This window comes from Hemibagrus wyckioides, linkage group LG03, assembly GCF_019097595.1.
Source record: "Hemibagrus wyckioides isolate EC202008001 linkage group LG03, SWU_Hwy_1.0, whole genome shotgun sequence".
Classification (NCBI taxonomy): Eukaryota; Metazoa; Chordata; class Actinopteri; order Siluriformes; family Bagridae; genus Hemibagrus; species Hemibagrus wyckioides.
The window spans coordinates 33,231,625-33,245,277 of record NC_080712.1 but is presented as its reverse complement, the minus strand read 5'-3'; the positions used below and the strand labels follow the sequence as shown (position 1 = coordinate 33,245,277).

General features: G+C 35.8%; 1 protein-coding gene across 1 annotated transcript; it reads right to left on the bottom strand.

The window, feature by feature from the left end:
* Nucleotides 1-258: 258 nt before the first annotated feature.
* lg03h2orf50 (linkage group 03 C2orf50 homolog) lies at nt 259-4,266 on the bottom strand. Its single transcript, XM_058379403.1, has 3 exons — nt 3,839-4,266; nt 2,253-2,292; nt 259-2,019 (listed from the first exon to the last, which is right to left on the bottom strand). Exons 1-3 carry the CDS (start codon nt 4,072-4,074, stop codon nt 1,822-1,824), a joined length of 474 nt encoding a protein of 157 aa, XP_058235386.1. The 5' UTR covers nt 4,075-4,266; the 3' UTR covers nt 259-1,821.
* Between the last annotated feature and the right edge of the window lie 9,387 nt (nt 4,267-13,653).

Below are 13,653 nucleotides of genomic sequence, written 5' to 3'. Positions count from 1 at the left end.
AATGAATAACGGAGATCATTAGCAAATTGTTTAGCATGAAGCCGAATACGTGCTGGTTTGGTTCCATCTTGCTAAGAATAGCAGAATTCTCATTAATTCTGGAATTACAGTGAAAGTTTCCCATTAAATATCTTGTGTCTCTGCATGTGGAGAATTATCTTTCATCAAAAACATTAATGATTTCTGTTTTTCTCGCCACGCTGCAACACCAAACTGATTTATCCTTACACCAACAAGGTGATCGTTCCACCAAGACAAAAGCAATGGCACAAAAATCTTTAAATCTTTATTGAGATTTGGCAGAGAATTCCAATCTCCATTCTGTTTTTACAGAAACTGCTCCATATCTTTGATAATTGTCTTACAGAAAAAACAAACAGCTGTGAGCGTGGGTTTGATGGTTTTCTGATGAATCCTCAGTGCACCTGTTTTCCACGGAGGCGTGAGTTAGTCGGCGATGAGTCAAAGCAGAACCAGAGGCATCAGGACCGTTTTACTGGGAGACGTTTAGACAGGAACATGCCAGACGCTCCATGTGATCCCACCTCCGTCGCCCACGTTCTCCTTCTATCTGAAAGCCGCTGATAAGAACTCCCACGCGCTCGGCAACATTCAGAGGAACAAAACAACAAGGTTCAGCCTGTTAACTGTGACGGTGATAAAGCAGGGTGAAAAGTGGAAGAAAACCCTGATTTGTCACTGTATCAGTTTTTATTGTAATAAATCCAATATAAGAACTCATATATTTTTATTTACTTATATAAGAAGCAGCAAAAATATTTTTTTAAAAATGTCTATGTGATATTGCAGTTTGACATAATCACATGATACACGGTATTGCCAAAAGTTTTGGGACGTCTGCCTTTCCATGTACATGAATGTAATATGGAGTTGTCCCGCCCTTTACAGCTATAACAGCTTTAACCTTTCTGGGAAGGCTTTCCACAAGGTTTAGGAGTGTGTTTATGGGAATTTTTGACCGTTCCTCTAGAACATAGGTGTCAAACCGGATCCACACAGGGCCAGTTTGGGTGCAGGTTTTCATTCCAACCGAGCAGAAGCCACACCTGCACGTATGAAAACCTGCACCCACACCGACCCTTTGTGGATCCGGTTTGACACCTATGCTCTACAAGAAACGCATTTGTGAGATATACAACCTAGATGGCGCTATTTGGGAGGAAACATGGCGCAAGAACCCAGACACTTAATTAATGGATTTTTCTCCAGTTCAACCCCAGCCCTTAGCTCATTAACACTAACACTCAGCTGATCATGAAAAGGATTTATTTTATAAACTAAGCTGTAGCAGATTCAGGCGTCTGTCCTGCTAGCTTGATCGATGAATTCATGACAGATATATTTCTGTTAAGATATTATTTACATGAAGCTTATGTTCATGTTGTAACTCTGGAGTCCTGCTGCTTTCACACAAAACAGCACGAATGCAAGACATGATTACAACATGCCTACTTTACATTCATAAACGCAGTATAAATATTTGTAAACAAAACCGAAGCGTATATGTAGTACCCAGAATTGCTTAGCTTTGCAAGAAGCTATCGCACAACCTGTGGAAGACAAAAAAAAAAACTATTGTGTGAAAACTAAAAAGTAAAACAGCTGATCAGCAGTTAATATCACCAAAAGTTTGTGGGTCCCAAATCTCTCAAAAAAGCAATTGTTGGACAGATGAGAAGTGAAATATCTGCTTCATCAACGCAAGAGTTTTACTTGTTGATGTTGATAACTATTTTAAAAAAGCTAAAAAACTAAATCTCTGTGTTGGCTCAGACCTCGGGCGTGGATCAGGACCTGGTGTCAGCAGGGCTGCATTTCAGGGCTTGCTTTGGTTTTTTGGTGTGTCGTTGTTAGCAATAGCAGCTTGTCCATTCGCATCAGCTCTTTACCGAGTTCGGTGCACACACGACTGCCGAACATCTGGTTGCTAGTGTTGGGGATCGTGTCGGAGAACAGAGAGACGGAGCTGGGCAGCGGCGCCTCCGTCCTGGGATGACCCTCGAAGAGTAAACATCAAGTTTTATAAGAATAATATATTCATTTAAAAAGAAAAAAATGCAATGTATTCCTCCTAACACTAAATACAGACCTAGCTTGTCACAGCATGTAGCATTAGCAAGCTAAGCAAACCTCAAGACAGTAGAAGCTCCAGCTCTCTGCTCTGAGGTGAGCTTAAACGCTAAAGTGCTCCTCAACAGATGAACAGAAGTGTGAGAAGACTGACTCCTTACCAGCTGATCAAAGTCTTTCAGAAAACTCCAGTTCTTTTCCCTGAGAAGAAAAACAAAAAGCCCAGAGCTATTACAAGTCAATAATAAACAGAGAAAAGAGTTAGAAATATTCCTGAAAGGTCTCAGAGTGGACTTTGTACCGTTTCTACATCACTTCAGTTAGAGATTAAACCCGCAGCTGGAGCAGGAGGAGAGTTTTGCTTCCTAAACCAATAAAGTGACGCTGAGATGATTTAAAATAATGCAGAAATGCTTCATTTAATGTGTGCAATAAATAAATATGAAGCTAGACGGTCAGTCAGAGTGGCTAATATTTCATTAAACTAAAGAGGGTGCATGGGATTACACAGCGGCTCCAGTATGCAGAGCGTCAAACTTTTACAGCATAGCTAGTGTTATGAATTTCATATTATCTTCTGGACACTTCTTAACTCCGCCCACGCTTGGACACAAAAATCTGAACAACTCTGTGTTAGAAACTCTTATCTCAAATATAAAGGTGACACAAAAGGGATCTTCAGAGGTTCAAATTACTCAGGATTACAAATATTTTTGTGGCACTAATCATAACTGTTTAAAAACATCTCTAATCCAGGTGTGTCCAATGTCCAGCTCCATGGTCAAATCCAACCCATGAACAGATGTTAACAGTCCTGCAGCTTCTTTAGTAGGTGGCTGCAGGCTGATAGGTTTTAATTCAAGCTTGCTCTAGATTCTCAAGTCCATCTTTAAATTACCCATACTGTGTGTGAGTGTGTGTGTGTGTGTGTGTGAGAGAGAGAGAGAGAGAGAGAGAGAGAGAGAGATATTATGCTCTGTTATGGGTTTGTGCCCTGTACTGTGTCACCCCCACGTTGTGCCCCAAGCCCCCTGGGACAGACTCCAGGTTCCACACAACCCTGTGTGAGATGAAGAGGTTCAGCAATTTGGATGTTCGGTCACGGTTACAGACACACAGCGCAGAGTTAACAGATGAAGGTGAGGTTTCAAAAGATCTAGAAACAAGAACGCTTATATATCGAGAGCCTAAGCAAATACACACGGAGCCATCTAGAAGCTTTCTGTCAGAAGAAAGCAGGGAGCAGAGCAGCACCAAGAAACCTGCAAAATCATACTTTTGTGAATTCTTAGAAGAATCCTGAACTAAAGTGAATTTGTAAGCAGGTATTGACGTGATGTGGATGTAAATGGAAACGGAAGCTGTAAGTCACGTAACAATGAGCTCATATTCATTATTTAAATTCTTTTCTTTTTAAGAAGAAAAGTTTTGACACCCCTGCTCTGATCTGAAACACTGCTCCATACAACCCTTTTCTGGTCAGCGGTGTGTTTAAGGTGTTGGTTTGAGACACAACCGGAACCCGTGTTTTTTTTGTGTACAGTATCCACGGCTTTAGGATCGCGCGCGGGGCCAAGCAACCGTGTAACGCACACCGTGCACGGGGCACGCGGTCAACCGCGAACCTTTCCGTATCGAATAACCGGGAAACGGCGTGTCACTTTTAAGTGCTGACACACAAGAAGGTCGTTTCAAAGAGAGAAGTGAAAGACCGAAACGAAAGTATCGTGAAGCATCGCTACGTTACCATTCTTTAACCTTCTCTCTCTCCGCGCGCACCAGCTCTCTCCACACCCGGTCCTGCTTCACCGGGTCCCGCGTGTCGGGGTCCCGCTCCGGCGGTGTCTCGCTCGTGTCCCTCTGCGCGCTCTGGGGTGGTTTCTTCACGGACACCGAGGACTGAGAGGCCAGGGCAACGCTGGGGCGCTCCGGTAAGCGGTAACCAGCCGAAGTGGCGCGTCTGATGCTGACTTTGCGGTCCATCTTTCACAGTGCATGAGCTCTGACTAAGCTAGGAATATTACCTGCACGCAGAGCCGGCTGGTTTTAACTCTTTTAAACGTCATCCCGTGCTGTTGTGTAAGTAATCCCGCGCGACAGTCGTCATGCCAGCGCCGAAATCACTACGCGCGTCCCCGCAGATCCGCGAGTCGACTCACTGAGACACAGAGAGTCGATTCTTCCAGAGTCGAACAGTTGTTGAGTCGATTCCTAACATAGAACAGCAGGACACTATTCTCACAAATCTGTCACAAAACAACTACCTTCACGTAGAGCCTACATACAGCACAATGAAATTCTTTTATCAACATATTCTATATATCCCTTGTTAGGAAGTGGGGTCAAAGCGCAGGGAGGGTCAGCCATGACCCAGGAGCCCCAGGAGCACAGAGGCTTCAGGGCCTTGTAGGCAGGGCCAAGAGGTAGCTTGGTGGTGCTGGGACTTAAACACCTGATTGTATCCCAGGTCACATGGACATCACAGACATTTTAACATTTCTTTTATAAAACGACATATTTATCTTTGTGGTTTTGACATCAGTGTGTTGTTTAATAACCTAATTTAAATCTTTAAATCTAACCTACTTTTAATCTGCCTTGCTGTCTATTTTTTTTTTGAAAATGAAGTTTTTATTGGTTTTTCTTAATACGTAACATACCAGTACAAAATTCCAACAGTAAATAAGTAATGTGTGTTTGTACTGTGTCCAAAATAAAATACATAAAAATGTGTAAATAAAATAATAGCAATGACAATCCTTAAGTGGTGAATAACCAAAAAAAAAGACAATTCTGTAAAGTACACCAGGGTAAGCAAATCACAATCCAAACATGGATCTAGTATCAGTCATTCTTTGAGGCCACAGTCTGCCTTGCTGTCTATTTAATGCAAGTCAATATATTTACTGTCTTTTTTAACTTAGTATACATATGATTCAGATGTGACTGTCATAATATCTCTGTGTATTAAAATAATATTTATATTTATATTGCTGTTATAGTTTTTTTAATCATAATCCAGTGTGACAGTGTAATCTGCTCAATAAACATATTATATATATATACATATTTAAACTATTGCTTGGAATCGACTCTCGGATTCGATTCCTTTACCTCCCGACAACTGGAATCCGATTCGGATTCGACTCCTAAATTGCCTCGTTGCCCCGGGAGACAGCGGGCCGGTGCAGGGATTCTCGCGCTCAAAAGCTTTGCTCATTCACGAGAAAGTGAAACATCCGGTCAGGAAGGGAACAATGAGGCTTTTTCAAAAAGGTTTAAGGGAATGGAGAGGGGGTGGGGGACAGGAGGAATTGTGTGAAAGACGAGATGTTGCCAGGAAGAAGATTTACGCTCAGCTCGCGCAGAAGATAACAGCAGTGTCAGGAAGTCACGCGCACGGTTTTCTATTATAACTAACAATACCAACAACATTTTCCCTTTCACAAGACAATTTTTATTTTGTAGTATTTTATCTTGATTTTTTGGAGCTGTAGGCCTGTGTATGTTTATTTAATCTAATTAAAAGTCCAAAGGAGTTTGTTTTCTAAAACCATTTATCTGTGAGTATAGCTCAGTAAAAATCTATATTTCTTTATATAAATGACAAAACAGATGTAGACCACAGCACACACACACACACGGATATAACACTCTCCTACCTGAGCTGGTGTGTTGAGTTGCTTTGTCCACCAGGTGGCGCTTTAGTCCATGTTTCGAGTGCAGTATAGCGTGTATACAGTGAAACCTTGACTTACGAGTGACTCAACTTACGAGTTTTCCGAGATACGAGCCGTCGCTCGGTCGATGTTTTGCTTTAAGATACGAGCCGAGATTTGAGTTACTCCACCCGCCACTTGGTCGCCCAGCGAGCGGTCAGTTCACGTGGTTATCTCTCCAGGCCGTGTATTGGCGCTGTGTAAGGACACTTCATCACTCATTTTCCAAACATTTTGAAAGGGAGGAAGAAACAAACCTCCTTGGACAGGTTTTTATTGAAACGCCCTGCAAGGGAAAGCGAGGAAAGTGTGGAGAAAAACGCAAAAGTCAGAGAAGATGATTAAGTGAAGTGAAAAAAAAGTAGCAATTAAGTTTAGCGATAAAGTGTAGCATAGTGTGTAAGTTACATTTAGCAATTAATTGTAGCATTAAGTGTGTAGCGAGTAAGTTAAGCGATGGAGCACGAAATGAAAAACTCCGCCCCCCTCCTCCGCCAATCTCCTCCACCTCCGCCAGCATCTTCGTTTGATCTTCAACGTAAATACACTTAATAAAACCAGTTTATTTCTTTACATTCTCTTTTATTATGTATTATTATTTTTTTATACATCATTTGTTATTTATAAAGTACATTTTTCTTCTTTAAAAACACGTAAAAAATCGGTGTGGTTTTTGGGGGGCTGGAACGGATTAATAGCATTTCAATTCATTTTAATGGAGAAATTTGATTTGATATACGAGCAAATTGAGTTACGAGCTCGGTCACAGAACCAGTTAAACTCGTAAGTCAAGGTATTACTGTAGTATAGTGTATATTATAGTGTATAGTATAGTGTATATTATAGTGTATAGTGTACAGTATAGTGTGTAGTGTGCAATATAGTGTACAGTGTGTAGTGTGCAGTATAGAGTATATAGTGTGTAGAGTATATTATAGTATATAGTGTGTAGAGTATAGTGTGTAGTGTACAGTATAGAGTATATTATAGTGTGTAGTGTATATTATAGTGTATAGTGTGTAGTGTGCAGTATATAGTGTGTAGAGTATATTATAGTGTATAGTGTGTAGAGTATATTATAGTGTGTAGTGTGCAGTATAGGGTATATAGTGTGTAGAGTATATTATAGTGTATAGTGTGTAGAGTATATTATAGTGTGTAGTGTGCAGTATAGGGTATATAGTGTGTAGAGTATATTATAGTATATAGTGTGTAGAGTATAGTGTGTAGTGTACAGTATAGAGTATATTATAGTGTGTAGTGTATATTATAGTGTATAGTGTGTAGTGTGCAGTATAGAGTATATAGTGTGTAGAGTATATTATAGTATATAGTGTGTAGAGTATAGTGTGTAGTGTACAGTATAGAGTATATTATAGTGTGTAGTGTATATTATAGTGTATAGTGTGTAGTGTGCAGTATAGAGTATATAGTGTGTAGAGTATATTATAGTGTATAGTGTGTAGTGTGCAGTATAGAGTATATAGTGTGTAGAGTATATTATAGTATATAGTGTGTAGAGTATAGTGTGTAGTGTACAGTATAGAGTATATTATAGTGTGTAGTGTATATTATAGTGTATAGTGTGTAGTGTGCAGTATATAGTGTGTAGAGTATATTATAGTGTATAGTGTGTAGAGTATATTATAGTGTGTAGTGTGCAGTATAGGGTATATAGTGTGTAGAGTATATTATAGTGTATAGTGTGTAGAGTATATTATAGTGTGTAGTGTGCAGTATAGGGTATATAGTGTGTAGAGTATATTATAGTATATAGTGTGTAGAGTATAGTGTGTAGTGTACAGTATAGAGTATATTATAGTGTGTAGTGTATATTATAGTGTATAGTGTGTAGTGTGCAGTATAGAGTATATAGTGTGTAGAGTATATTATAGTATATAGTGTGTAGAGTATAGTGTGTAGTGTACAGTATAGAGTATATTATAGTGTGTAGTGTATATTATAGTGTATAGTGTGTAGTGTGCAGTATAGAGTATATAGTGTGTAGAGTATATTATAGTGTATAGTGTGTAGAGTATATTATAGTGTGTAGTGTGCAGTATAGGGTATATAGTGTGTAGAGTATATTATAGTGTGTAGTGTATATTATAGTGTGTAGTGTGCAGTATAGAGTGTATAGTGTGTAGAGTATATTATAGTGTGTAGTGTATATTATAGTGTATAGTGTGTAGAGTATAGTGTGTAGTGTACAGTATAGAGTATATTATAGTGTGTAGTGTATATTATAGTGTATAGTGTGTAGTGTGCAGTATAGAGTATATAGTGTGTAGAGTATATTATAGTGTATAGTGTGTAGAGTATATTATAGTGTGTAGTGTGCAGTACGGAGTATATAGTGTGTAGAGTATATTATAGTGTATAGTGTGTAGAGTATATTATAGTGTGTAGTGTGCAGTATAGAGTATATAGTGTGTAGAGTATATTATAGTGTGTAGAGTATATTATAGTGTGTAGTGTATATTATAGTGTGTAGTGTGCAGTATAGAGTGTATAGTGTGTAGAGTATATTATAGTGTGTAGAGTATATTATAGTGTGTAGTGTATATTATAGTGTATAGTGTGTAGAGTATAGTGTGTAGTGTACAGTATAGAGTATATTATAGTGTGTAGTGTATATTATAGTGTATAGTGTGTAGTGTGCAGTATAGAGTATATAGTGTGTAGAGTATATTATAGTGTATAGTGTGTAGTGTGCAGTATAGAGTGTATAGTGTGTAGAGTATATTATAGTGTGTAGTGTATATTATAGTGTATAGTGTGTAGAGTATATTGTAGTGTGCAGTATAGAGTATATAGTGTGTAGAGTATATTATAGTGTGTAGTGTATATTATAGTGTATAGTGTATATTATAGTGTGTAGTGTATATTATAGTGTATAGTGTGTAGTGTGCAGTATAGAGTATATAGTGTGTAGAGTATATTATAGTGTGTAGTGTATATTATAGTGTATAGTGTGTAGTGTGCAGTATAGAGTGTATAGTGTGTAGTGTATATTATAGTGTATAGTGTGTAGTGTGCAGTATAGAGTGTATAGTGTGTAGAGTATATTATAGTGTGTAGTGTATATTATAGTGTATAGTGTGTAGTGTGCAGTATAGAATATATAGTGTGTAGAGTATATTATAGTGTGTAGTGTATATTATAGTGTATAGTGTGTAGTGTGCAGTATAGTGTGTAGAGTATATTATAGTGTGTAGTGTATAGTATAGAGTATATAGTGTGTAGAGTATATTATAGTGTGTAGTGTATAGTATAGAGTATATAGTTTGTAGAGTATATTATAGTGTGTAGTGTATAGTATAGAGTATATAGTTTGTAGAGTATATTATAGTGTATAGTGTGTAATGTATAGTATAGATTATATAGGGTGTAGTATATAGTATAGTGTGTAGTGTACAGTATAGAGCATATAGTGTGTAGAGTATATTATAGTGTATAGTGTGTAGAGTATATAGTGTGTAGAGTATATTATAGTGTGTAGTGTATATTATAGAGTATATTATAGTGTGTAGTGTATATTATAGTGTGTAGTGTATATTATAGAGTATATAGTGTGTAGAGTATATTATAGTGTGTAGTGTATAGTATAGAGTATATATTGTGTAGAGTATATTATAGTGTGTAGTGTATATTATAGAGTATATATTGTGTAGAGTATATTATAGTGTGTAGAGTATATTATAGTGTGTAATGTATAGTATAGATTATATAGGGTTTAGTGTATAGTATAGTGTGTCATGTATAGTATAGAGTATATGGTGTGTAGTGTATATTATAGTGTGTAGTGTATAGTATAGAGTATATAGTTTGTAGAGTATATTATAGTGTATAGTGTGTAGAGTATATTATAGATTATATAGGGTGTAGTATATAGTATAGTGTGTAGTGTACAGTATAGAGTATATAGTGTGTAGAGTATATTATAGTGTGTAGTGTATAGTATAGAGTATATAGTGTGTAGAGTATATTATAGTGTATAGTGTGTAGAGTATATTATAGTGTGTAGAGTATATTATAGAGTGTATAGTGTGTAGAGTATATTATAGTGTGTAGTGTATAGTATAGAGTGTATAGTGTGTAGAGTATATTATAGTGTGTAGTGTATAGTGTCTATTTTAATATACAGTAGGACCTTGATTCATGAACACAATTCGTTCCTAAACTTTGTTCGTGTTCCAAAATGTTTGTGACCTAAAGTTAAATTCCCCATAAGGTTTAATGGGAATACGATTAATTTGTTCATGACCCCTCCGAACCATTACGCATTTCATGTTTTATTTTACACAGATAATATTAAACAAAATGCAACCTTAATATATCTAATAATATAATTTATAATAATAAACTAAAACTAAAAAAACATTTAAAAAGTGAACACTTATGTTGGCTGACACGACTTGACGGACGTGAGAAGAGGAGGGTGGGTGGGGAGGAGGTTATTGCCCAGAGGAAGAGCCCCACCGTATTCAGGTTGGGGAAATCTCGTTCTGGAGATTCATCTCTTCTGGGGTTTTTTTTTTGCACTTTTAATCACAAACTTATCCAATGTCTGTTGCCTTTTCCTTCCTAGCATAACTGTTCTAAAATGATTCATTAAATTTTCATTAACCATGTTCACGATCCTGTTCGTAACAATTTTGTTTGGATGGTACAACTCAAGGAAACACTGGACATCACTCCACTTTTCCATTACTCAAGGCCGAAAACAAAAACAGACTAAGCGTGGGTGGAAGTGCGTGGGAGATGTACAGTACCCTACAATAACAAGATGGCGGCCCCCATAGCGGCTCGGATGCACCCACATGAGATGAGCGATTGCCCGCATTTTTCAAATTTTGGCCATCGGACCATGTTCGTGAATCAAAAATGAGTTTGTGAATCAAACAGCATTTTTATATATATTTTTGTTTGTGAACCAATTTGTTCGTGGGTTAATGTGTTCGTGAATCAAGGTCCTGTTGTATAGTGTATATTGTGTAGTGTATATTGTATAGTGTATATTGTGTAGTGTATATTGTATAGTGTATATTGTGTAGTGTATATTGTATAGTGTATATTGTGTAGTGTATAGTGTATAGTATAGAGTATATAGTGTGTAGAGTATAATATAGTGTATAGTGTGTAGTGTTTATTATAGCATGTAGTGTATAGTGTCTATTTTAATATTATAGTGTATAGTGTGTAGTGTATAGTATAGAGTATATAGTGTGTAGAGTATAATATAGTGTATAGTGTGTAGGGTATATTGTCTATTTTAATATATAGTGTGTAGTGTGCAGTATAGAGTATATAGTGTGTAGAGTATATTATAGTGTATAGTGTGTAGGGTATAGTATAGAGTATATAGTGTGTAGAGTATAATATAGTGTATAGTGTGTAGGGTATAGTGTCTATTTTAATATATAGTGTGTAGTGTGCAGTATAGAGTATATAGTGTGTAGAGTATATTATAGTGTATAGTGTGTAGGGTATAGTATAGAGTATATAGTGTGTAGAGTATAATATAGTGTATAGTGTGTAGGGTATAGTGTCTATTTTAATATATAGTGTGTAGTGTGCAGTATAGAGTATATAGTGTGTAGAGTATATTATAGTGTATAGTGTGTAGGGTATAGTATAGAGTATATAGTGTGTAGAGTATAATATAGTGTATAGTGTGTAGGGTATAGTGTCTATTTTAATATATAGTGTGTAGTGTGCAGTATAGAGTATATAGTGTGTAGAGTATATTATAGTGTATAGTGTGTAGGGTATAGTGTCTATTTTAATATATAGTGTGTAGTGTGCAGTATAGAGTATATAGTGTGTAGAGTATATTATAGTGTATAGTGTGTAGGGTATAGTATAGAGTATATAGTGTGTAGAGTTTATTATAGTGTATAGTGTGTAGGGTATAGTGTCTATTTTAATATATAGTGTGTAGTGTGCAGTATAGAGTATATAGTGTGTAGAGTATAATATAGTGTATAGTGTGTAGGGTATAGTGTCTATTTTAATATATAGTGTGTAGGGTATAGTGTCTATTTTAATATATAGTGTGTAGTGTGCAGTATAGAGTATATAGTGTGTAGAGTATAATATAGTGTATAGTGTGTAGGATATAGTGTCTATTTTAATATATAGTGTGTAGTGTGCAGTATAGAGTATATAGTGTGTAGAGTATATTATAGTGTATAGTGTGTAGTGTGCAGTATAGAGTATATAGTGTGTAGAGTATATTATAGTGTATAGTGTGTAGGGTATAGTATAGAGTATATAGTGTGTAGAGTTTATTATAGTGTATAGTGTGTAGGGTATAGTGTCTATTTTAATATATAGTGTGTAGTGTGCAGTATAGAGTATATAGTGTGTAGAGTATATTATAGTGTATAGTGTGTAGGGTATAGTATAGAGTATATAGTGTGTAGAGTATAATATAGTGTATAGTGTGTAGGGTATAGTGTCTATTTTAATATATAGTGTGTAGTGTGCAGTATAGAGTATATAGTGTGTAGAGTATATTATAGTGTATAGTGTGTAGGGTATAGTGTCTATTTTAATATATAGTGTGTAGTGTGCAGTATAGAGTATATAGTGTGTAGAGTATATTATAGTGTATAGTGTGTAGGGTATAGTATAGAGTATATAGTGTGTAGAGTATAATATAGTGTATAGTGTGTAGGGTATAGTGTCTATTTTAATATATAGTGTGTAGTGTGCAGTATAGAGTATATAGTGTGTAGAGTATATTATAGTGTATAGTGTGTAGTGTGCAGTATAGAGTATATAGTGTGTAGAGTATATTATAGTGTATAGTGTGTAGGGTATAGTATAGAGTATATAGTGTGTAGAGTTTATTATAGTGTATAGTGTGTAGGGTATAGTGTCTATTTTAATATATAGTGTGTAGGGTATAGTATAGAGTATATAGTGTGTAGAGTTTATTATAGTGTATAGTGTGTAGGGTATAGTGTCTATTTTAATATATAGTGTGTAGTGTGCAGTATAGAGTATATAGTGTGTAGAGTATATTATAGTGTATAGTGTGTAGGATATAGTGTCTATTTTAATATATAGTGTGTAGTGTGCAGTATAGAGTATATAGTGTGTAGAGTATATTATAGTGTATAGTGTGTAGGGTATAGTATAGAGTATATAGTGTGTAGAGTTTATTATAGTGTATAGTGTGTAGGGTATAGTGTCTATTTTAATATATAGTGTGTAGTGTGCAGTATAGAGTATATAGTGTGTAGAGTATATTATAGTGTATAGTGTGTAGGATATAGTGTCTATTTTAATATATAGTGTGTAGTGTGCAGTATAGAGTATATAGTGTGTAGAGTATATTATAGTGTATAGTGTGTAGGGTATAGTATAGAGTATATAGTGTGTAGAGTTTATTATAGTGTATAGTGTGTAGGGTATAGTGTCTATTTTAATATATAGTGTGTAGTGTGCAGTATAGAGTATATAGTGTGTAGAGTATAATATAGTGTATAGTGTGTAGGATATAGTGTCTATTTTAATATATAGTGTGTAGGGTATAGTGTCTATTTTAATATATAGTGTGTAGTGTGCAGTATAGAGTATATAGTGTGTAGAGTATATTATAGTGTATAGTGTGTAGGATATAGTGTCTATTTTAATATATAGTGTGTAGTGTGCAGTATAGAGTATATAGTGTGTAGAGTATATTATAGTGTATAGTGTGTAGGGTATAGTATAGAGTATATAGTGTGTAGAGTTTATTATAGTGTATAGTGTGTAGGGTATAGTGTCTATTTTAATATATAGTGTGTAGTGTGCAGTATAGAGTATATAGTGTGTAGAGTATAATATAGTG